This window comes from Rattus rattus, chromosome 12 (assembly GCF_011064425.1).
Source record: "Rattus rattus isolate New Zealand chromosome 12, Rrattus_CSIRO_v1, whole genome shotgun sequence".
Classification (NCBI taxonomy): Eukaryota; Metazoa; Chordata; class Mammalia; order Rodentia; family Muridae; genus Rattus; species Rattus rattus.
This window is the reverse complement of record NC_046165.1, coordinates 25,267,353-25,288,059: the sequence shown is the minus strand read 5'-3', so window position 1 is coordinate 25,288,059 and position 20,707 is coordinate 25,267,353. Positions and strand designations below refer to the sequence as shown.

The 20,707-nt window shown below is 40.7% G+C and overlaps 1 protein-coding gene across 6 annotated transcripts in view; it reads left to right on the top strand.

The window, feature by feature from the left end:
- Pibf1 (progesterone immunomodulatory binding factor 1) overlaps positions 1-20,707 on the top strand; it is a 167,746-nt gene that overhangs the window by 125,661 nt on the left and 21,378 nt on the right. For 4 of the 6 annotated variants that reach the window (XM_032917804.1, XM_032917805.1, XM_032917803.1 and 1 more), the window contains exons 15-16: positions 7,865-7,995; positions 14,383-14,467. The exons of 1 other annotated variant lie outside the window; for it this stretch is intronic. In XM_032917804.1, coding sequence (XP_032773695.1) covers positions 7,865-7,995; positions 14,383-14,467 — 216 coding nt within the window. The remainder of the gene's footprint in view (positions 1-7,864; positions 7,996-14,382; positions 14,468-20,707) is intronic. One more of the 6 variants, XM_032917807.1, reaches the window with a different exon arrangement.

Genomic DNA, 20,707 nt, shown 5'->3' with positions numbered 1-20,707 from the left:
AGCAATAGCCTGTATTGTTTTGTCGGCCACATCTGGTACTAGGATTTTCATTTGCTGTCTCCTGGGTTCTTGAATCAGCATCACCCACTTACAGAGTGTCTGGTTGAAGGCGTAGACTAGCCTTCCCCTACTTTGTCCCTCCTCTCCACTGCTCTTCCTCATCCTTGTTAGCCTCACTACCCCAGCACTTCTCTCCTCTTTCACATCACGGTGTTCTGTATCCCACTCTCCTGAAGGTCACCCCATTGCCCTTTTCTAGCTTTATGGTCTCTACGGACATTCCAAATTAAACATGGGATTCTCAGTTTGGAAGCTATGATCCACATATGAGAGAAAGCATGTGGCATTTGGTTTCCTGGGCATGGATTACCTCCCTTAGTATATTTTCCATTTCCATCCATTTTTCTGCAGTTTTCTTTTTCTTTACATTTAATTAAATCTCATTATATATTGATGCTATGTATTTATTGTCCACTCATCAGTTGATGAGCATCTAAGCTGATTCCATTTTTGAGCCTTTGCGAATAGGGCAGTGATGCCATGGATTACCAGTATTTCTGTAATACCATGTGGACTTCTGTGGGTATGTGTCCAAGACAGTGGCAACCTGGGGCATGTGCTAGTTTTACCCCTCTGAGAAAACTCCAGACTTAGCACCATAGCATTTGTGTCAGTTCATATTCCTACCAACTGTGTAAGTACTCCTCTTTCTTAACATGGTCACCGGCTTTTGGTGCCACTTATTTTCTTCATGGAGTAAGATAAAATCCCATTCCTCCTGCAGTGAGTATGAATCTCACAGTACTTTTAGTCTGGTTCCCCTGGTGGCTACGAATGCTAACACTACACATTTACGAGTCTGCTACCCAGAACCAATCCTCTGTCCATTTTCAGACTTCATTTTCTTGACCATAAGTACAATCGCAGTATTGTTTTTGATATGTCGTTTCTTGGTTAGGTTCAGTTAAGTTCATTTACTTCATGAATCATATGGTCATTCTTTACATATAATAAATCTGAACTTGCAAATGTGCATACGATGTATGCGTGAGTGGGCTCATCTGTGTAAGTACAGGTATATGCATGCAAGGTACTATGATATCAGAGGATTGCCCCAGATGTCAGTCCTCACTTCCACCCTGTCTGAGACACAGTACCTCTTCTGCTATCCACTCTGCTTATGCCAGGCTAGTTGGCCCTCAGGCTTCCATGGGCCTTCAGGCTCTACCTGCTGTCTTACGTGGGAAAACTGGATTCCAGATGCATGCTACTGCCCCTAGCTCCGTGTATTCTGGAAACTTGAACTCAGATACACAGATTTGCATGGCAGGCACACAGCCATCACTGCAACCTGATGTCCAGTGAAATTTGTAGAGCAGAACAAAGTGTCTATGTTAACATTAGTTGTGGATACATAGCATAATACATTTGTCCAAGTCTAATTATAACAAGAATGAAGTCTAAATTCTATGTTAAGGTATCAGAATAAAGAAGACTACTTTCTGTCCGGTTCAGTGTAAAACTGCTCTAAAAACTATAGCCAAGCTCAATGAAGTGGCACAGCAGCAGTCCCACCTCCTCAGGACACTAAAGGAAGGGAATCATTTGAGGCCGACCTTGACGTACATTACAAGTTCCTGTCTTTTATAAGTAGAGAGGCAGGCATCGTGGCTTATGTCTATAATCCTAATACTTAAGAGGTAAAATCAAGAGGGTCCATCTTTCGCCACATGGCAGATTTGAGGGCAGTCTGGGCCTCTGTGAAATGCTGCTTTAAAAAGAAAAACTAATAATTTAAAATCTATTGAGAGAAGGGTTAGGCGAGAGATGGCAAGTGGAATGTGAAGAACACATGTAGAAAAAGGTTAGAGTTGCCACTAGGAAGGTAGAGGCAGGAAAGCCACAAACTCAAAGCAGTCTGCATAAAACCCAAGCAAGTAAGAGCGAGGTGGGTGGGGCAGGAGAGAAGGAGAGCCAGAGGCCAGAGAGGAGCACAGAGAGGAGGTTGGGCAGGGATGCAGTGTTGCCGTGATGCACTTTCTGGGGGAGGCAGTCCTGGCAAATTCTGCCACTTGTGATTTTGACAATGCTGCTGCTTTCTCCCAATATGTCTGGAAGCAACTTTTTCAGAGGGAAAGTCTAATTGACCATCTTAACAAAATTAATAGAACTTGTGCTTTTCTCCTGGGAAGGAATTTGGGAGCTATTTTCTCTGAATGTATCGCATATGGTATTCATCCTCATAGAGTTGGCATTCGGGAGATCATATAAGTAGGTACCAATGCTTATTAAGTTGATGACTCAGGGCAAACTTTGAAGAATTTGTGAAATCGGGGTTGTCTGGACAAATAAAATTCACAGGAACTGTGATACAGCATGAGAACCAGCTTCATTAATGATTGTCACTCTGTCTCTTGTGTTTTGAAGCTGTTTCTCTGTGAAAGTTTATGAAAAGTAACATTTGCTTTAATAATGATAAACAGAACTGAGCATGTGAGTCAGTTGGTGAAGCCATTGCTTCACATAAACCAATTCCTAATTTTGATCCCCTGCACCCCATAAATCAGGTACAGTGCCATCTACCTATAATCCTAGCACATATGGATGGTAACAAAAGGATGAGGATTTCAAGATTATTCTCAGCTACATCTTGAGGTAGAGGCCAACCTGGGTTACCCTGCCTTAAAATAATTAATAGTTAAAACAAAGATCAGCACATGTACATATTCCATGTGAATAATTAATGTGCTACAAGGACAAAACATTTGCGATTACTGCAGTAGCAGGTCTGTGTCAAACCTTGTGAAATGTTTAAAGCAAGACTTCTTCAAGCTGTATTGTGGTGTATGCCTACTGTCTTAGCCCTTGAGGCTGAGACAGGAAAACCGTGTACTCAATGACTGCTTGGCTTACATAACAAGACAGTTGTCTAGGAGGGAGGGAGGGAGGGAGGGAGGGAGGGAGGGACAATAGCAGTGCCAAAAAAAGAAATCTTGATTGTGGTTCATTCTTGAAAAATATCAGTTATTCTAAATCTAGGACAATATGCTAAGAGCCATTTACAAAACAATATAAATTCTCCACATACTCAGACCCAAATCTGACATTGCTATACAGTTGGGCCATTTTAAAAAGAATTTCTTAGCCAGGCAGTGATGGAGCATACCTTTAATCCCAGCACTCTGGAGTCAGAGATAGGAGGATCTCTATAGAGGGAGTTCCAGGACAGACAAGGCTACACAAAGAAACTGTCTCTAATTCATTCATTCATTTCTTAGAGAAAAAGAGCACTCGCTCTTGCAGAGGGAGGACCCAGGCTTCCTTCAGGCCTTTCATTACAATAGTATGTTGTTTGAACTTTAAAAGGCCCAGTATCTTATCATAAACATTTTATACTCTTCTCTCAAGCCTCTCCTGGCTTTTCCATGCTGTCTTGACCCTTGGATCACCTTAGCACTGATACTCACTAGCATTCTCCATCGCCTGGCTATTGGTGGGTGATAGTGTATCTTACAGTCTGCTGAGTGTTCTATAAGGACTATCAAAGACAAGAGAAGCCTTTGGCCTTATGACAATGTGCTAGAGTTTTCTTAAGGAAAGCTGTTTTTTTTACAGTAGTTTGGAAGCATGGCAAATTCATGTTATTCTTCTTTAAATGCATTTATTTTATTAATGTTTTCATCCTCCATCAGTCTGCTCTTTCCTCACAGTTGAATAACTTCCTCATCACAGGTTCTTCTCAGTGCCCATCAGATTTGATCTACCTGAGATGCCACATTATGGATAATCTAGAAGTCATTTCATTTTGCCTTGTAACCCTGTCCCTACAATTCAGATGGTTCTCTTGCGTCTTCTACCATGTGTGTGCCCCTGTCAGCCTGTAAGTCAGTCGTCATGACTATGCATGTGCATGCATATGTGCTGAGCATGCCTGGTAATCACAGAACAGCTCTCAGTCACCCTGCTGCACAGCAAGCTCCCTTTCTCTACTGAGCCTCCTCCTCCTCTCATGGAGTTAGTCCTCTCATGTCTGCCCTTTGCTCAATCTTCATACCTCAACAGTAATTCTAAAATATCAATAAAGTGTGTTCCCATCTGTAATCCCAGGATTCGGGAGTCTAAGGCCTGGCTAAGTTGTGATCTCCAGGCCAGCTCCTTTCTGAAATAGGCAGACATTAATGAGCATACGAATCATCCAAGGTTCTAATTTGAGATACAGGTTTCTAAACCCTGCCTTCCAGGATTGTGATCAAGGAGGTGTAGAATGAAAGGAGCCAAAGAATCCTTATTTTTAACAACCCCTAATAAAAATTACTCAGGACCACATTTTGATTGGAGAGTGCTTTACAGTCTTGTATGCTTCAGTAAATCCTACTATCTTTTCCATGCTAGTTATTCGGATGCCTTACCATCTTCCTCTTCTGACTTATCCTTCATACCAACATTTTGAAGTTGGGGCTAGACCATGCCTTGTAGTGCATTCCTATAATTCCAACACTTGGAACATGGAAGAATCAATGGGCTACACATAAGACTGTCTCAATTTCTTTTAAGCATCCCAGTCAAAAGCATAGCTGATGATCAATTAGCACATACTTGCTTTTGATTATCAAAGTAAAGGAAAACGTGCAGAATTATTGGTGAACAGCTGCTGTTCTAAACCCCAGTTGTTGTCTCGCCACTGTAGGCCTGTGTACACTCTTCCTACCCCGAGACTCTCCAAGCCTACATAGAGCTCAGCAGCCAGCACAGCACACTTGACACAGCACATCCTAACACTAAATCTTAAACTTCTTGGGGATGATGATGTCATTAATACACAAAATGGAACTGGCTTTAGTGGGGAGGATATTCAGTTCAAGTTATAAGATGGCATGCTCACAAAAATAGTTCATTGAAGCAGCTTAAAGCAAGTACAAGACTGATAGCTGCCCATTCTCCGGGTCTGGCTGCTTATCAGAGCCAGAGCCCTGTCAAACTGTAGTTTAGCCCTAGCCAGGATGAGACTCAGTGTTTTGTAACATTTTCCCAAGTGACTGAGAGTACAGATTTTGCCTAGTGTTGAACATCTAATAGACAGTTCATGTTCCTAGCATGATCTGAAAGAGTAACCACGGATGTGCCAGGGACTATAATCCACCTCCACTTCTATCACATGTATGTAAGTCCACTTCTTAGAACATAGTTCAATCTGTCCTGGTAACAAAGGGCCTGATTTCCAGGAGTTCCTGTGAAGAGAGACTCCATAAGAGAAAATTCTACATTTAAGAAAAAACACAGGGGTTGGGGATTTGGCTCAGTGGTAGAGCGCTTGCCTAGGAAGCGCAAGGTCCTGGGTTCGGTCCCCAGCCCCGAAAAAAAAAAAAAAAAAAAACAAAAAACAAAAAACAAAAAAACAAAAAAAAAAAGAAAGAAAAAACACACAGCCTGGGCAGTGGTGGCACACATCTTTTACCCCCGCACTGTATGGGCAGAGGCAGGTAGATTTCTGAGTTCAAGGCCAGCCTGATCTGCAGAGCGAGTTCCAGGACAGCCAGGGCTACATTGAGAGACCCTGTCTCAAAAAGACAAAAAGTAAAGAAAAGAAAGGAAGGGAGGTGGGGGAAGAAGGGAAGAAGAGGAGAGAGAGAGGGACAGAGAGAGAGAGAACAAGACAAGACACATAACATAAAAAATAAGTGTGGTCATCTGTATATTTTGTAAATCTTAAGAGAAAAATATAAATTTGCATGATCAAGTATAATTTGAATTAGTGTTTGAATGTGAAATATACATATTAATCAGGTTCTGATTTCCTGTGAATCATTTGTGCAAATGTTTGAAACAAAGGAGGAAGAACAATTGTGTAAACTGTTGTATCATGGGTTAATCATGAGTCACGTATTGTATAGTGCCTTACTCATCAGTTACTAGCGCCTTTCTATAAGGAAAAGATCGCTAACAGCAGGCAGCAATTGATTGTGAAACTTGGAATACGTACTACTGTAAGTAGAAGAAGCTTTTTAAGCCATATTGGGGAAAATTTAACCAGAGCAATTCAGTTTGTTCAATTAACTTGTTAAAAAAAAAAAATCACAACATTTTATTCTTCAAAAACAAAGTTATGGGCTGAAAAGATGGCTCAATGGTTAAGATCACTGACAGCTCTCCCAGAGGTCCTGAGTTCAAATCCTAGCAACCACATGGTGGCTCACAGCCATCTGTAATGGAATCTGATGCCCTCTTCTGGTGTGCATGAAGACAGTTACAGTGTGCTCATATAAATAAAATAAATCTTAAAAAATAATAAAACAAAGCTATATTCTTTTTCCACTGGAGAGGCTAACATTGTATCTCAGTGGTACAGCACGCACGTACTTGCTTACCATCAGGTGTTGCATACAAGGCCGGAGAGAGCTGGGGATGGGAGTGGCACAAATATTTGGAAGATTACACACAGTTAAAAAGACATATGTCCTCAAACAGTAATGTTGTGTTTTTCATGAGCGGGAGCAAGTCGTTGCATGTATATTTGATACCTTAAAAGTAAGACTTTTGGCTCATTTTACTATTTTAAAATCAAATACAGTAGTTGCTGTTATAAAAAAAAATTGAACTAAAGCATGTAGGGTGGCAGCTGTTATACTCTTTGGGCAATTAAAATTAGATTGGTAAGTTTTAGACTGCTCACTCTAGACCACAGTTTACTATAGTCTGTAACTTCCCCCCACCTTTGCCCAGGCCACCTCTCTGGCACAGGCAGAAGACTGCACTTTGAAACACAAAGCAACTTGTCAGTTGAATTTATTCACCCAGGGTCAGTTCTGTGAAAACAAAGTCCAGGCAATTGTTTGATATAATTGACTAAGGAAACTGGTTTTACAGGATCGGGTTGTAGAACTTACTTCGGTTGCATATTTGAATGTTTCTAAAGCAACCTAATAGAGTAAGATTGCAGTGACATCACCATGGATTTTAAAGAATGAATATCTGAAGAAAAGAAAAATACACCAAAAGGAGGAAAAAGTTGTCTTTCCCAAAAGTTTTCTTTTCAAAAGCTCCTGAGTTTTTTTCACTCCTGTCTACCTCTACCTCTTTCCACTGCCTGTTTGTTCATTCCCCATCTCCATCTCATGCCAGCCCTTCCTTCCCTCAGGCAACGTGTGTGTGTGTGTGTGTGTGTGTGTGTGTGTGTGTGTGTGTGTGTGTGTGTGTGTGTATGAGGCAGTCCACAAGTAGTACAAGTGTGTGTGCATGTGTGTGTGTGTGTGTATGAGTGTGTGTGTGTGTGTGTGTGTGTGTGTGTGTGTGTCCATGTCCCCTGTGGTTGGTCAGGTATACAAATAAAAAATGTGGGTGACCAACCTCTGAAATTGATATCTAATTTGCATTTTATATTTTCTTGTATTGTTATTCTTATTATTAATAATGACTATATTGATTAGTCCTTTTGTTTTCAAACTCTTTTTTCGTTCATTTGCTTGTTTGGTTGGTTTTTTTTGTGACAGGGTTTCTCTGTGTAGCACTGCTGTCCCAGAACTCACTCTGTAGACCTGTCTGTCCTCAAACTCAGATCCAGCTCCCCCTGCATCCCAAGTGCTCCTCGGATTAAAGGCATGCATCACCACCCAGTAATCAGTCATTTTTTTAAACTTCTAAATGTATACAAATTTATTTAGCTTTTCACAATAGTTAATGTGCAAAAGAGTTTGGTGCACTCTGGAATGTGGTATGTCACTCAGTGCAGGCCTGAGGTCCTGCATCCAGTCCCCACTGTCGGAAAAGTCATTCAAGAGGTTAACACTGCTATAGTGCTAGAGCATTTTCAGTGGTCTCAGTGTATTGTCAAGTTTTCTGCAGTTTAATGAAATGTGTGTTTTTCCAGCTTGACAGAGCCAATTCACTGTTAAATCAGAGTCAGCAACCATACAGATACCTCATAGAGTCTGTGAGACAGAGGGATTCCAAGATTGACTCACTGATGAAGTGTACTGCTCAACTTGAGAAAGATGTCAGGTAAACCATCTACACGTCTTCTATTAAAATAATAAAGACATTATATATGCTGCTGTTTAGTAACTTGGATTGTACTTTCTAAATAGTTTAATTATGAGCATAGTCTTAAATCCAAGGATTCAAACTTAAAAGAAGTGTGGACTAGCTCACTGGAAAGCCTGCTGTGTGTGCTCCCAAGGACCTGAGTATAGATCTCCAGAACTTACATGAATCCAGACTCAGCAGTGCAGGTCTGTAGGCCCAGTGCATGATGGGGAAGGAGACAGGAGGACCTGGAAACTGACGGACCAGCTATGGTGGCAGAAGCAACAGCAAACAAACAAACAAACCTGTCTCAAACACTGCGTGCAAATGTGCATGGGCACACCTGTACTCCCACACTATCTTATCTAGTGTTCATATTAGCCTTGTGACCAGTTGTCGTAGCAGGGAAATCAGGCCGTGCTCACTAGCACAGCACTGCCGTTCTACCAGGACAGAGCCAGCTTGCTCTTGACCGCTTAGATTCTTTACTGAGATGTGGGCAGCCAGGAGGGAAGGACTATAAGCAGGTAGCATTTGTAGAGTCAAAATGGTTTTTGAAGCAGATCTAGTTTACACAGTTACTTAGCACATTCTGGGCTTATCTGCCTCTCACCCTTTATGTGATGTAACAAAGAATGACCTCAGTTTCAGTCAATAAATTTCTCTTTAACATCTTTGTTTAAAACTGGTTCTATGCTGGCGTGGAAAAAAAAAAAAAAAGCCTATGAAAACATAGTTACTTCACTTTCTAGAGTCCTTTCTAGAAAGTCTAGAGTGTTTTTTTTTTGGTTTGTTTTTTTTTTTTTTTTTTTTTTAGTTTTTTTTGTGTGGCCCTGGCTGTCTTGAGATAACTCTGTAGACCAGAATCCTCAAACCGAGAGATTTGCCTGCCTCTGCCTCTCAAGTGCTGGAATTAAAGTACAACAGCTTAGTCATTCCCGTTCTTTAATCTGTTCATTAAGAAGTCCGGGGGGTGTGTGTGTGTGCGCGCGCGCGCGTGTGCGTGCATGCATCCGTGCGTGCATCCGTCTGTGTGTGTGTCATGCTTAGCAGCAAGCACCCTTACCTTTCGGCACCTATTTTTAGTTTCTTTAAATAGGAAAAATGATAACTACAGGTTGAGAACAGGGTTTTGACTCATGAGTAGTTATTTATCTTAGTTATTAAATTTAAGATTGATATAAAAAATTCATTTTCTGAATAACTTAAACCACTATAAATGTGTGTGTGTGTGTGAGAGAGAGAGACAGAGAGAGACAGAGAGAGACAGAGAGAGAGAGAACAGGTTTCCTAAGATATACAACCAAAAAAAATTTAAATTATTCCTTCTTAATTCTGAAGTATAAGTGTTCTTTCTATACAAATCATCTTTCCTCATTCCTACCAAAATAAATGTTCCAGGACCTTATGTGTGTTCTTAATCGTGATGTGATAAAATAAAGTCAGATAAATACAGTTAACATCAAAATAAATAAAAGCTTATTTCTAAAATTATTGGATAAAGTTTAAAGTATTTCTAACAAATTAATTCAACTAGTTAATGGATTTCACAATAAGTATGTCTTCCAAACAGAAATTACATCTTGTCATCTACTAAGCATGTCGTTATGTTAGAGAAACTGAGGACGAAACTGAAGATGGAACTTTTTCTTGTTGTGTTATATATTTATTACAGTTGAAATTTTATAATACTATTATTTTACCTTAATAATCTTGGAGAACAGATATGTAAAAACCTAGAGAAAAATACCTCTTACTTTTGCATTGGAATAATTTTTAAATACTAATTTGCTAAGAATCAAAGTACCTGGAAATGTTTAACATAAAAAAATAGCTAGCCGTTAGAAAAGATTACATAGATAAATTCATCTCTTGAAAAAAATATATATATAGTTTGGCAAGATTTGATTCACTGCCTCCCTCCCTACTTGGTAATTGTGAAGTCTTGGCCGTTATGTCATACCGCCTCCCAATGTTCCGGTAATGGATAACTTCTCCTTAAATAGCATAACTAAGAAAGAAGCTTTGAGTTGACAAAATAACAGATGTATATGGTTATAGTTTTTCTCATTAAAATATTCCATAATAAATGGACTTTTTTAAGTCTTAAGGGCATACTGGACAGGCTAGAGAAATGCACAGGAGTTGAGAGTGCACTGTACTTGCAAAGAATACAAATGAGTTTAGATCCCAGGACCCACAAGGATTTGCTCCCAGCTGCCCCAGCCCTGAGGGATCCTATGATCTCTTCTAGTCTCTACAGTGCCTAGTGTACCCAGACCACACGAAGACCCATGCATACATGTATACTTAAAAAGTAAGGAGAGTAAATCTCTTTCTAAAGTTGGAGGATACATCCTACTGACTCTGTAAATTGGCTGTATGAGTTCTAATGTAGCAGAGGGCTTCTCTTTGAATTGGGGCAGGTTAGTAATATTCCCTGTCTTATTATCTTATCAAACGTTCTGTAACAATAAAACATTCCTATATCTGAACTATCCAGTATGATAGCCACTTCCCACATGTTACTGAGAAACAAATGTCTTAGTTCAACTTAAATTAATTTTCACACTAGCTAATGGCTATGGTATTGAGCTATACAGCCAGCTTCTTCATCTGTGAGGGTGGTATTAATTTCCCTAATTTATATGATTATTCTGAGGATTAAGATACAATTTTTATAATATATGTACCATAATATCTAAATATAATAAGTGATTGCCATGGCTGGTATTTATCTAACTCTTGACAACTCAGTGTGTTGATAATTATCTTACAAATGAGAAATAGCATTTCTCAGAATGTTGGATTTGGGAATAACTGTAACTACAGCAACAGTAATCATGAAGCTAGGTCACTTGTGGGATGAGGTACCAGAGTGTAGTATTGAAACAGGGTTTCACTGTGTAGCCTTCGCTACTTAAACCAGGCTAAGGCAGGTTGTTCTCTTTTTTTGAGTTTTGTTCTAGAGCTCGAAGATCCACCTACCTGCCTTTGCTTCCTCGTGTTGGGATTGAAGGTGTGTGCCACTGTGCTCAAATTACCAAAGTAGTGTTTCATAAATTCATAGTATATGTTAACAGATTCTGAACTAATATTTGATGGGATATGATACCTTGCTCCCAGGTAAAACATTGTGAAAAGTCAAAGTGTGATTGTGATATTAGATAGCCTGCCTCCATAATAAATGCTAAGGTGTGGCAGTACTCTTCAGAAGCCAGTAACAGTGCTAGAGATATGGCTCAGGGGAAGAGTGCTTTCTGTGCAAACACAAAGACTTGAGTTCAAATCCCAGTACACATCTTAACAACAACTAAAAAAAGAAAAAAAACTAGGTGTGTCCATGTGTACCTTGTAATCACTGCTGTGGGGATGCAGCAAGGAAGATCACTGGAGCTTGCTGCTGCCCCAGCTCCAGGTTTAGTGGGAGACCATCCAAGGGAATACAGCAGAATGAGAGGAAACCTTATCTCTTTGTGTGGCTTCCACTTAGGCACATAACACTGGCCCATACTCTCTCTGTGTGTCACTGTCTCTGTCTCTCTCTGTCTCTGTCACATACACACACACACACACACACACACACACACACACACACACACACACCAAATTAATTATAAGTTTCAAGTTCTTGGTCATCCTCAGCCGTGTAGGAGCTTGAGGCCCACCTGGACACATGAGACTTTGTCTTAACCAACAAAGAACTGAGTAATTTCATTATTTTCTTTAAAAATTAAATAACACCATACTACCCTTAACTCTTACAAGTTTAAATATTTACAGTTGATTCAGGCAAGCATTCTACCACTGTGCCATACCACCAGACCTGTTATATACAGTGTGCTTGGTATCCAGAAGGTTAGAGTAAATATGTACTGAGGTAAAATCATCAGAAGCATGTCAGAAAGCTCACTCACATTGAGATGGTGCTAGTAACTCCTCTGAATTCCCCTCATTAAAGTAGTAATCTATTCTAAAACCAGAACTCTCCACCACACCACAAGAGACAGTCAGTCTGGAAAATACAGTGTGATCTCTACTTTGGATCTGAGGGGATGTGAAAAGAGAATGATTAGCATAAGTTTTCTTTCCCTGCCGTCAGCTCTCTGTTTATTCTTAACCAAGTAGTTAGAGAAGAAAGACTACATTGTCAACGTCTCTGGCTAAGCCAGACTATATTGATTCAGGAAGTTAAGGTACAATATATCAGGGATATGTTTTCATACAGCAGGTGAGACAGAGTCATAAACACGAATTTCTAAGTAATAATTAACAGTAAAGTGAACAATTACGGGTGTAATATACCACTCAAGATAGATGTGCTCGTAAGGAGATTTGTTTTGTAGCTTTATGAGTCACACATGTGAGCTTTATATTTTTAAAAGTAAGTTTCCACTGTTTGAAGCTAGGACTTTTGAAGACTAAATTTCTATATCCTATCAGTGCTGTCAGCACAGTGTATCATGTGAAACCCATGTTAAAGGGAGTGTCCCTTGTGACTTAAATATGTTATAACAAGGATATCTCCAGATCTTCCAGTCCCAGAAATGTGGTCTGAAGAGTCCATGTTGCTTGTGATAAACTGCTACCCTTCAGGTGCAACACAGATACTCTGTGTTATCCCATGCACACGCCTCAACCCCCAGTTTGGATTCCATAGTGGGTAGCTGTTTTGCTGTTCAATTGTGGAACACTTACTTTATTCTTGAAAAGTTAAGTACTGTAAACAAAGCCTCTCTAGAAAATATCCCGTCAGGATCCTTTAATTACTTCAACAATCCATTCCCATTGTACTGTATTTTATTTAATGGGCTTATTAGTATGGGGGGGGGCTGCATATGGCAAGTGTTTAAGCATTGTATATATGTATAAGAACATAAACACTCCTTGAAAAGACCTAGTTCTGTTTACCAGACTTTACATTCATTTTGAGCATGCCTATCTTCAGATAAAATAGAAATAAATAGCTTCGAATTTGAGCATTTCAGAAATATCAGATGCTTGCCGTGCCTTAGAGCCGGTGGAACACCATTTCACTCTTTTCAACTGCTAGGCTTAGTAGGATCCCTGGCGCCTACCTCTGCATGTCAGTTTGTTTTTCTGCTGAGCTGCTGCCTGCCTTTATTGGCATTTAATTACTGTTTTCCTCTGATGCCTGTTTTTCATCTAAGTTAGTAATAGTGTACAGCATTTATGTAGAGTTTTATGTGTTCAGCGCTTTCTGTAATCATTCACTGGGTAATTCGCATATCCCTTTGACATCCAGGAGCAGTTTACACTTCTACAGAAGTGCAAACGAGTTTCAGTGGAGCACTGGATTTGCAGGCTGGGCTGAGTGAATGGCACAGTAGGAAGCCAGTCAGAACTGCCTCCAGCCTCCCCTCCTGAGTACGCAGAAAGACGGCTCAGGGGAGGATGACTTACTCCGGAGGAGGTGGACGGGATTTGTTTTGGTTTTGCTTTGGGTTTTTAAATCCTTTGATTTTTACCAGTTTTTCCAGGATGCTCATTATCTTTAAGTCCAAAAAGACACTTCTACTAGTTTGATAATTGATAACTTTTCATTAAATATAACCTAAAGATGTCTTACAACAAAATGCACCTTATTAACTTCACCCTTGCAGAGTTTTGTCTCAACATTTGAGGAACTGTATGCTACTTTGAATTATTATTGCTTTTCTCAATGCTTATGGAACTGGTCACATAGATTGTTTTTACTACTGATATTATACAGATTTCCATTTGATTCTTCCCACTAATTTCTGTATATCAAATAGTAAAATTGCAGATTTTTTATGAAGCAGTGCTCAGTCATTTCTTAGAATATTAATATGACTTTATAATGGGCAGTGTCATAAATCAGGACTTATCAGTGAGAAAAATCACAATGGAGACAGAAATTGAAGAGGAAACTTAAGAATTTGGAGACAAAATTATTTTTGCAGAGTTTATAGTAAACTTATTTGTTTAAATTATGTATGTCACAATTTACTATGATGAATTATAAAATACTACTGTTGTAGGAATGTTTCAATTTGACTTCTAATATTTTGCCTCAGTGTTTGTCTATTTATTTATATATACTTGTTCTCACTTCCTCCCAACATTTCAGAAGTAAGCAGTCGATGAAAGAGTGGTTATGTCCCCACAGCAGGCATGAGAGTCAAACTGTCAAAGATTCCTCTAGCACAATAACTAAGCCACTCATCAACTAAGTATTACAGTGTCTGTTCTGCTGTATTTACTGACCACAAGCCCGATTTATCTTCAGCTCAAACCATCAAATTTATGTTTGTTCTTTTTATTTTTCTCTTAACTAAACTCACACAACATGATCATTTTTAAAACTTGGGTTTTTAACAGCAACTTAAATAAAGAAAAGTCAGCCCTGCTGCAGACGAAGAACCAGATGGCACTGGATTTGGAGCAGCTTCTAAATCACCGTGAGGTACTTGTCCCACCTTGTGATTGTCCACTTTTGAGCATTTTTCAAATGTATGTTTGGGTTAAGATAATTGGAGCCTGGTGTCCTGTAGTCATCAGTGACTTGTGTTTGAAGCTCTCGGTGATCTCTTCATTTTTAGAGCATTGGATTTGTAATGCACTTCATTGTTGGAGCTGATCTGTTTCTGGAATGTGTTTCTCGTTGACTGGCATCATCTGTTATATCTCAGGCACCGACTTCCACAGTCTTCAATCACGACCTGCTTTATAAGTTTCCTCAGTGTTCCTGTCTTACCATCAGAGTATGCCCAGCCTTAGTATGCAGTAGACATGCCGAGCTTTAACTAAAGTTCAAGTGCTGCTTTTTTGACTTTTTCTTTTTGTGTTGTTGCTGTTGTTGCTGTTGTTGTTGTTGCTGTTGTTGCTGTTGCTGTTGTTGTTGTTGTTGTTGTTGTTGCAGGGGTGGTCTGATGAGTCTGAGACTGGACTCCAGCTCTCTAGCCAAGGATAACTGAACTTCTGACCCTCCCACTTCCTAAATGTTGCTCACCCAATGTCTTTAGTTCTTTGAGGAACTAAGGTTCTAATTTATAAACATTATTAGACCGTATTCCCTGCGGTGTATTTTGATCATATTCACACCCTTCTCTCTGATTCTACCCCACTTCCTACTCACCTAACCTTGGACTCTCTTTCTCCCTTCCTCCGACCTCTCCCTTCCTTCCACCCTTCCTGACTCTTTGCATCCATTCAGTCCAGTTTATACTGGCCAGTTATTTTTATGGTTTACATGAGATTTATTAGAAAATAGAAACAGGGCAGGTATATAGGACCGTTGCTTGTCTGTATGCACAGGGCCTAGGTTTCTTCCCTAGCACCAGATAGAGCTGAGCACGGTGATACTTTCCTAGGAATCCAGCATTCAGACAAGAGGGGCTCCATGCTCAGAAGTTCAAGGTCATCCCTAGCCACATAGGAAGTTTGAAGTTAGCCTGAGATACATGAGACCACCGTACCTCAACACACACAGAGAGAGGGAGAGAGAGAGAAAGTATAACTTAACTTTGGCGGCATTAATTCCTGTTTCTTTTAGCAAATAAGTGCAGTTGTTAACTACTACCAGTGTCAATGTGTAAAATAACCTTACCTCCCCAAATCTCCTTCTTGCCCCTCATGAAGGAAGTCGTGGGGTGACTTCCTTCATTTTCCCCTGTCTTGTGCCTTAATGTCTACCTGTTTTCTTTACCTGTAGTTTCACCTTTGATAGAAAGTTACATAAATTTCATTAACAACATGTAGCATGTTACACCTGGCGTTTTTAATTAACTGAGATCTGTGCCATAGCATCCGGCTGCAGCACAGTGTCCTAATCCATTCACCGGTGACAGCTATTTGGTCATGTTATGTACATTTAAATGTTTGATTTACTCTTGTATTAATATGGCAATGAAATATACTAGTTATAATTTTGTATCTAGATTATGATTACATATTTATGTTTCATTTTAAAATATATTATCAAATATACAGATAAAAACCACTCTAAAAGGTTGTATGCAGATATTCGTGCAAACCATGGGCCTCTGTTTCCCTTGGATACATGTTAGAGCACAAATGCAGGGTGAGCATGTGTTGGTAAGAAACTGCCAGGCGTGAGTTTCTAGGGTGAGTGTGCTCTTGCACTTCATACTGCAATACTAAGAGTTCCAGTTTCTCTGTATTGTTGCCAGCATATTGCTACACGAGATGATTTGGCCTAAAGCATTTTTCCAGTGAACTATCCTAATCATTGCTTCTTTTCAACAATGTTTCTATCAATTTTATTTTTCTACAACAAAAAGAAATCACTGACTTATGAGATTAGTAGATGTAAAGAAAGTCTGTCCACTATGTGGGCTCCGCCCCTGGCGTGCCTGTGCGGCAGCTCACAGCTGCATAAACTCCAGCCTAGGCGTTCTGACACCTTATGGCCACTGTGGGCAACTGCATGTCATGGTGCATATACAGTCTAGCAGGCACACACGCACACATAAATTACCATGGCGACCATGCCCTGTGCTGTAGCTCAGGAGGAAGATAGAGAGTTTGAGGCAAACGGGCCTAAAGTGTGAAATTCTCAAAAACAAACACAAAGCAAGGCACAAGAAGGTAGTCCCAAGCTGATTGTTTTTCTTTTCTTGCTTTTTTGATATAGGCTCATGTTCGCCAGGTTAGCCTCAAACTCTCTTTGTAACCAAATGTTGAATTTATGATCCTCCTGCCTCCACCTACCAAGTGCTAAGATTTCGGGTATGTGCTGCCATGACTAGTTAGGCTGCTGGGAGCAGTCATGGGACTTCATGTGCGCTAGGCACACTTCCAGCCGAGCTCCATCCTAGGCCTCCGGACTCCATCCGGTTTAGGACAACCTCGGGGTCGGTGAGTCCATCGGTGACAGACGGCAGAGCTTCAGGCACTCTAGGCTTCTCCATCAGTACAGCATCCCTTAGCTCCTGGAATTCTGCCCTTGAGTAATTATTTCTTCACTATGGAGGCCTAAGTTATTCAGTGTGCGGTTTTAAATCTGAATGCGTAAGAGATCATAACCAAAGGTTTCTGATCCATCGTAAATATCTACATGATTTTCCTTTTTACGCTTAGTCCCATTTAGACAAAACAAAAACAAAACAAAACAAAAACATATGAATTGTTATTTACATTACTTCCAGGAAAGTTTGCCCCTGTAAATGAAGTTATATCCTTCCTTCTTTCTTTCTTTCTTTAGAAAATGAAAACAATGTACTTAATTTCTTTCCTAATTGCCAGGAAAACTCACAGCTGAGCATCTCACCCAGGTATCGCCATCTTTTTCCCCGCCTTTTACTTTTGATGCTTTACAGCGACCTTTTCTATGTCCTTCCCAGCAGGTTTCACTCTGTCTTCACTTGCCCTAGGATTGGCACCTGATGCCACAGATAAAATAGAAACTTTAGCAGTTAGGTTTAGAAAGAACAGGTAAAAGAAAACAGGCCCTGTGCTGCTCTCCTTAGCAATAGCAGGACTGAGAAACTAGGGGTTAGAAGCACTGAGGGAAGGAACTGTGACCTCTTGGACCAGCTGTTCCCCAGCTTGTCCCCTGAGAGTCCCCAAGAATCTTAATGTCCACCACTTCCTTCCATTCATATTGCCTTAAGAGAAGGAGAAATATGATCGCGTCTGAAAATTCTCTTTCTGCTTCTCTTTATTATCGGAGTGTTCATTTGTCTGTCTGTCTATCTGTTTGTGGTGGTGCTGGGAGTTAAGCTTAGGCCTCACTTCTTGGGGAAGAGCGCTATCACTAAGGTAAGCTATGCCCCTGTCTCAGTCAGGGTTTCTACTCCTGCACAGACATCATGACCAAGAAGCAAGCTGGGGAGGAAAGGGTTTATTCAGCTCACACTTCCACATTGCTGTTCACCACCAAAGGAAGTCAGGACTGGAACTCAAGCAGATCAGGGAGCAGGAACTGATACAGAGGCCATGGAGGGATGTTACTTACTGACTTGCTTCCCCTGGCTTGTTCAGCTTGCTTTCTTATAGAACCCAGGACTACCTGCCCAGGGATGATGGTACCATGCACAATGGACTGGACCCTCCCACCTTGATCACTAGTTGAGAAAATGCCTTTTCTCAAGGGAGGCTCCTTTCTCTGCGATAAGTCCAGCTTGTGTCAAGTTGACCACAAAACCAGACAGTACAACCCTCAAGCCTTTAATTCTTTAATGATTCTTTTCTCTTTCCCTTTCCCTTCATATATACATGAGTATGTATGTCAACATATTAAAACACACACACACACATATATATATTTTTTTTAAAAGGAGGGCAGATCATAGATCATAAACTCTTGAGAGTTGGAAGAATGTCATGTCTTTAATTGATCAAATGTGTATTTTGATACTATCCCAAGCTTAAAGCGCTAGTATGTATATATATATATAATATATATGCCTTTTCCCCACAGCCTTTGGAGTAAGATACCCGGTGATGGCATGAGTCAAAAGTAGATGGATTTAAAAGCATATCACAGTACTTAGTAATTGAACTTTGGGACTGATGCAGAGGGAGAAATGAAAGTGATGGCCAGCTTTTGGCTTCATCTGTGGTCTGTGGCGGTAGAAGGAAGAGTAAACTTGGGAAAGAAAAGTAAATGTCTACGTAAATATATCCACTTCAAGGTTAAAACATGAGTTTTTAAGCCCAAGACAGAACTCATTTAGAAATAAAGATGTGAATCACTCATAATTTTTTTTATATGGAAACATTAACTCATGAGAGTAAAGAGAATGAGAACAAAAGAGGTGCGTGTTAGGAACCCCAGAAACACTAACATGGGAGAACGCTCACACCAGAGGAAAGGCCTCTGACGTCACAGAGGATGGATGGACAGGAGGAAGGCAAGCTGAGGAAGCACAGGTAATGCCACTAAGAGCAGAGGGTCCTTTCAGCACCAGCACATCCTACCAAGAGAGTAACCAGACTCTCGAAGGCTTCTGTCTACCGTGATGTCATTTCCATCATATCCGTCCTGAGATGATGCACTGTGACGTCCTGAGTGGCCATTCAGTCAGTAGTTGTGAGGTACAGTAGATTAGCCGGCCATGTGGCACAGACCTATAGTCCTAGCTCTTGTGGGTCTGAGGCAGGAGGATGGAAGGGTTCAGCACCAGCATGGGCTACATACTGAGTTTGAGGCCAGCCTAAAGTACATAGGCCAATCCTGTCTGAGAGAGAGAGGGACAAAGAGAGAAGAGGGGAGGGGAGGAGAGGGAAGGGGGAGGGAGGGGGAAGGAAGAGAGGAGAGGAGAGGAAGAGAAGAGAAGAAGAGAACAGAACAGAACAGAAGATGGTGGTCCATTCCTTTTTTTTTTTTTTTCCTAGCCTCAGGAGGCAGAGGCAGGCAGATGGCTCTGAGTTTGGTCCAGCCTGCTGTGCATAGTGAGTTCTACATATTGAGACTCTATCTTAAACAAACAAAAAGCAACCCAAAGGAAAGATTCTCAGTTCTATAAGGCAGCTGGAGTGGAAGCAGCGCCAGCGAATGTACATTAGAGGATATCTTAGTACAGCAGCCGATGACAGCATCCCACCTCGGCTGACCAGAGCGTGGAGAATAAACTGTGGAGGACTCATGAGCCCATTAACATCTCCACAATGAAGAGGACTCAGGGAAAACTGCCAAAGCAATACAAAGACAAATGGCAAGCAACAATACCTCTTAACCTTTTCAGGACACACACACACACACACACACACACACACACACACACACTCACACTCACACACACACACACACAGTCACACTCACGGCAAAGACCACCGCTTAGTCTAACTTGGCATCCTCCAACCAAAGGAGGCCAGAGCCAAAGCGTTACACCATCCTTTATCCCTTTATCAGTTCCTCTCCTTTCCACCATGGCCTGCACCTCTGCTTTCCACATTTGCAGTGTCCTGACTGAACGCTGCTGCTCCCAAAGATAACTAACCCCTTAGAAGGAAGCAGGGCGACTGGCATTCGTAAGCTGCCAGAGCAGTTCTCCACAGTTCTGGTTCTGTCTGGTTCTGTTGATTGCTTTATTTTCGGTAGTTTTAAGACTTTTATTCCATGGCTGGTCTCAAATTTGGAACAATCCTCCTGTCCAAGTATCCCAAGAACTAGAGTTACAAACATCAGCATTTGTTTTTAAGAGTTTATCTTAGAATTTCTTAGGCATTCTTAAAATCTTTTAGTAGTAATCATACTAACAGCTATCAAATAGCTTTAGAAACCAGTATTTAATATGATTCTCATTTCCTCCTTCTCCTCCAAAATTGTTTCTTTCTGATCACTGATAGCATTTTAACTGGAAAAGTACAGAAACTGACACATCCCAGAACAATTTCAGAGAACTGTCTGAAAGTAGCCAATAGAAAGTCACGTCTGGAAGGTTTGTCTAGCACAGGGCTAACCCAAGACATGACAACTGTAGCCACAGCAGCCTCTGCTCAAGTGTCTGGGGAGTCCAAGCATTTGGAGAACTCCTAAGACCTAGCAGTAAGCAGTCCCTCCTGAGTGTTTGTCAGTAAAGTTTCTGGGCTCCCATGGTCATGTCAACTAGTACATAACCCAAATTGATCAAACACGCCTTACTAATCTCCTAAGGTATACAAAGCCACACTCAGGTGAGAGTTGAGCTAGCTTCCATTGCCCTAGATAACCCGCTTCTGGTGACAGTGCATGTCACCT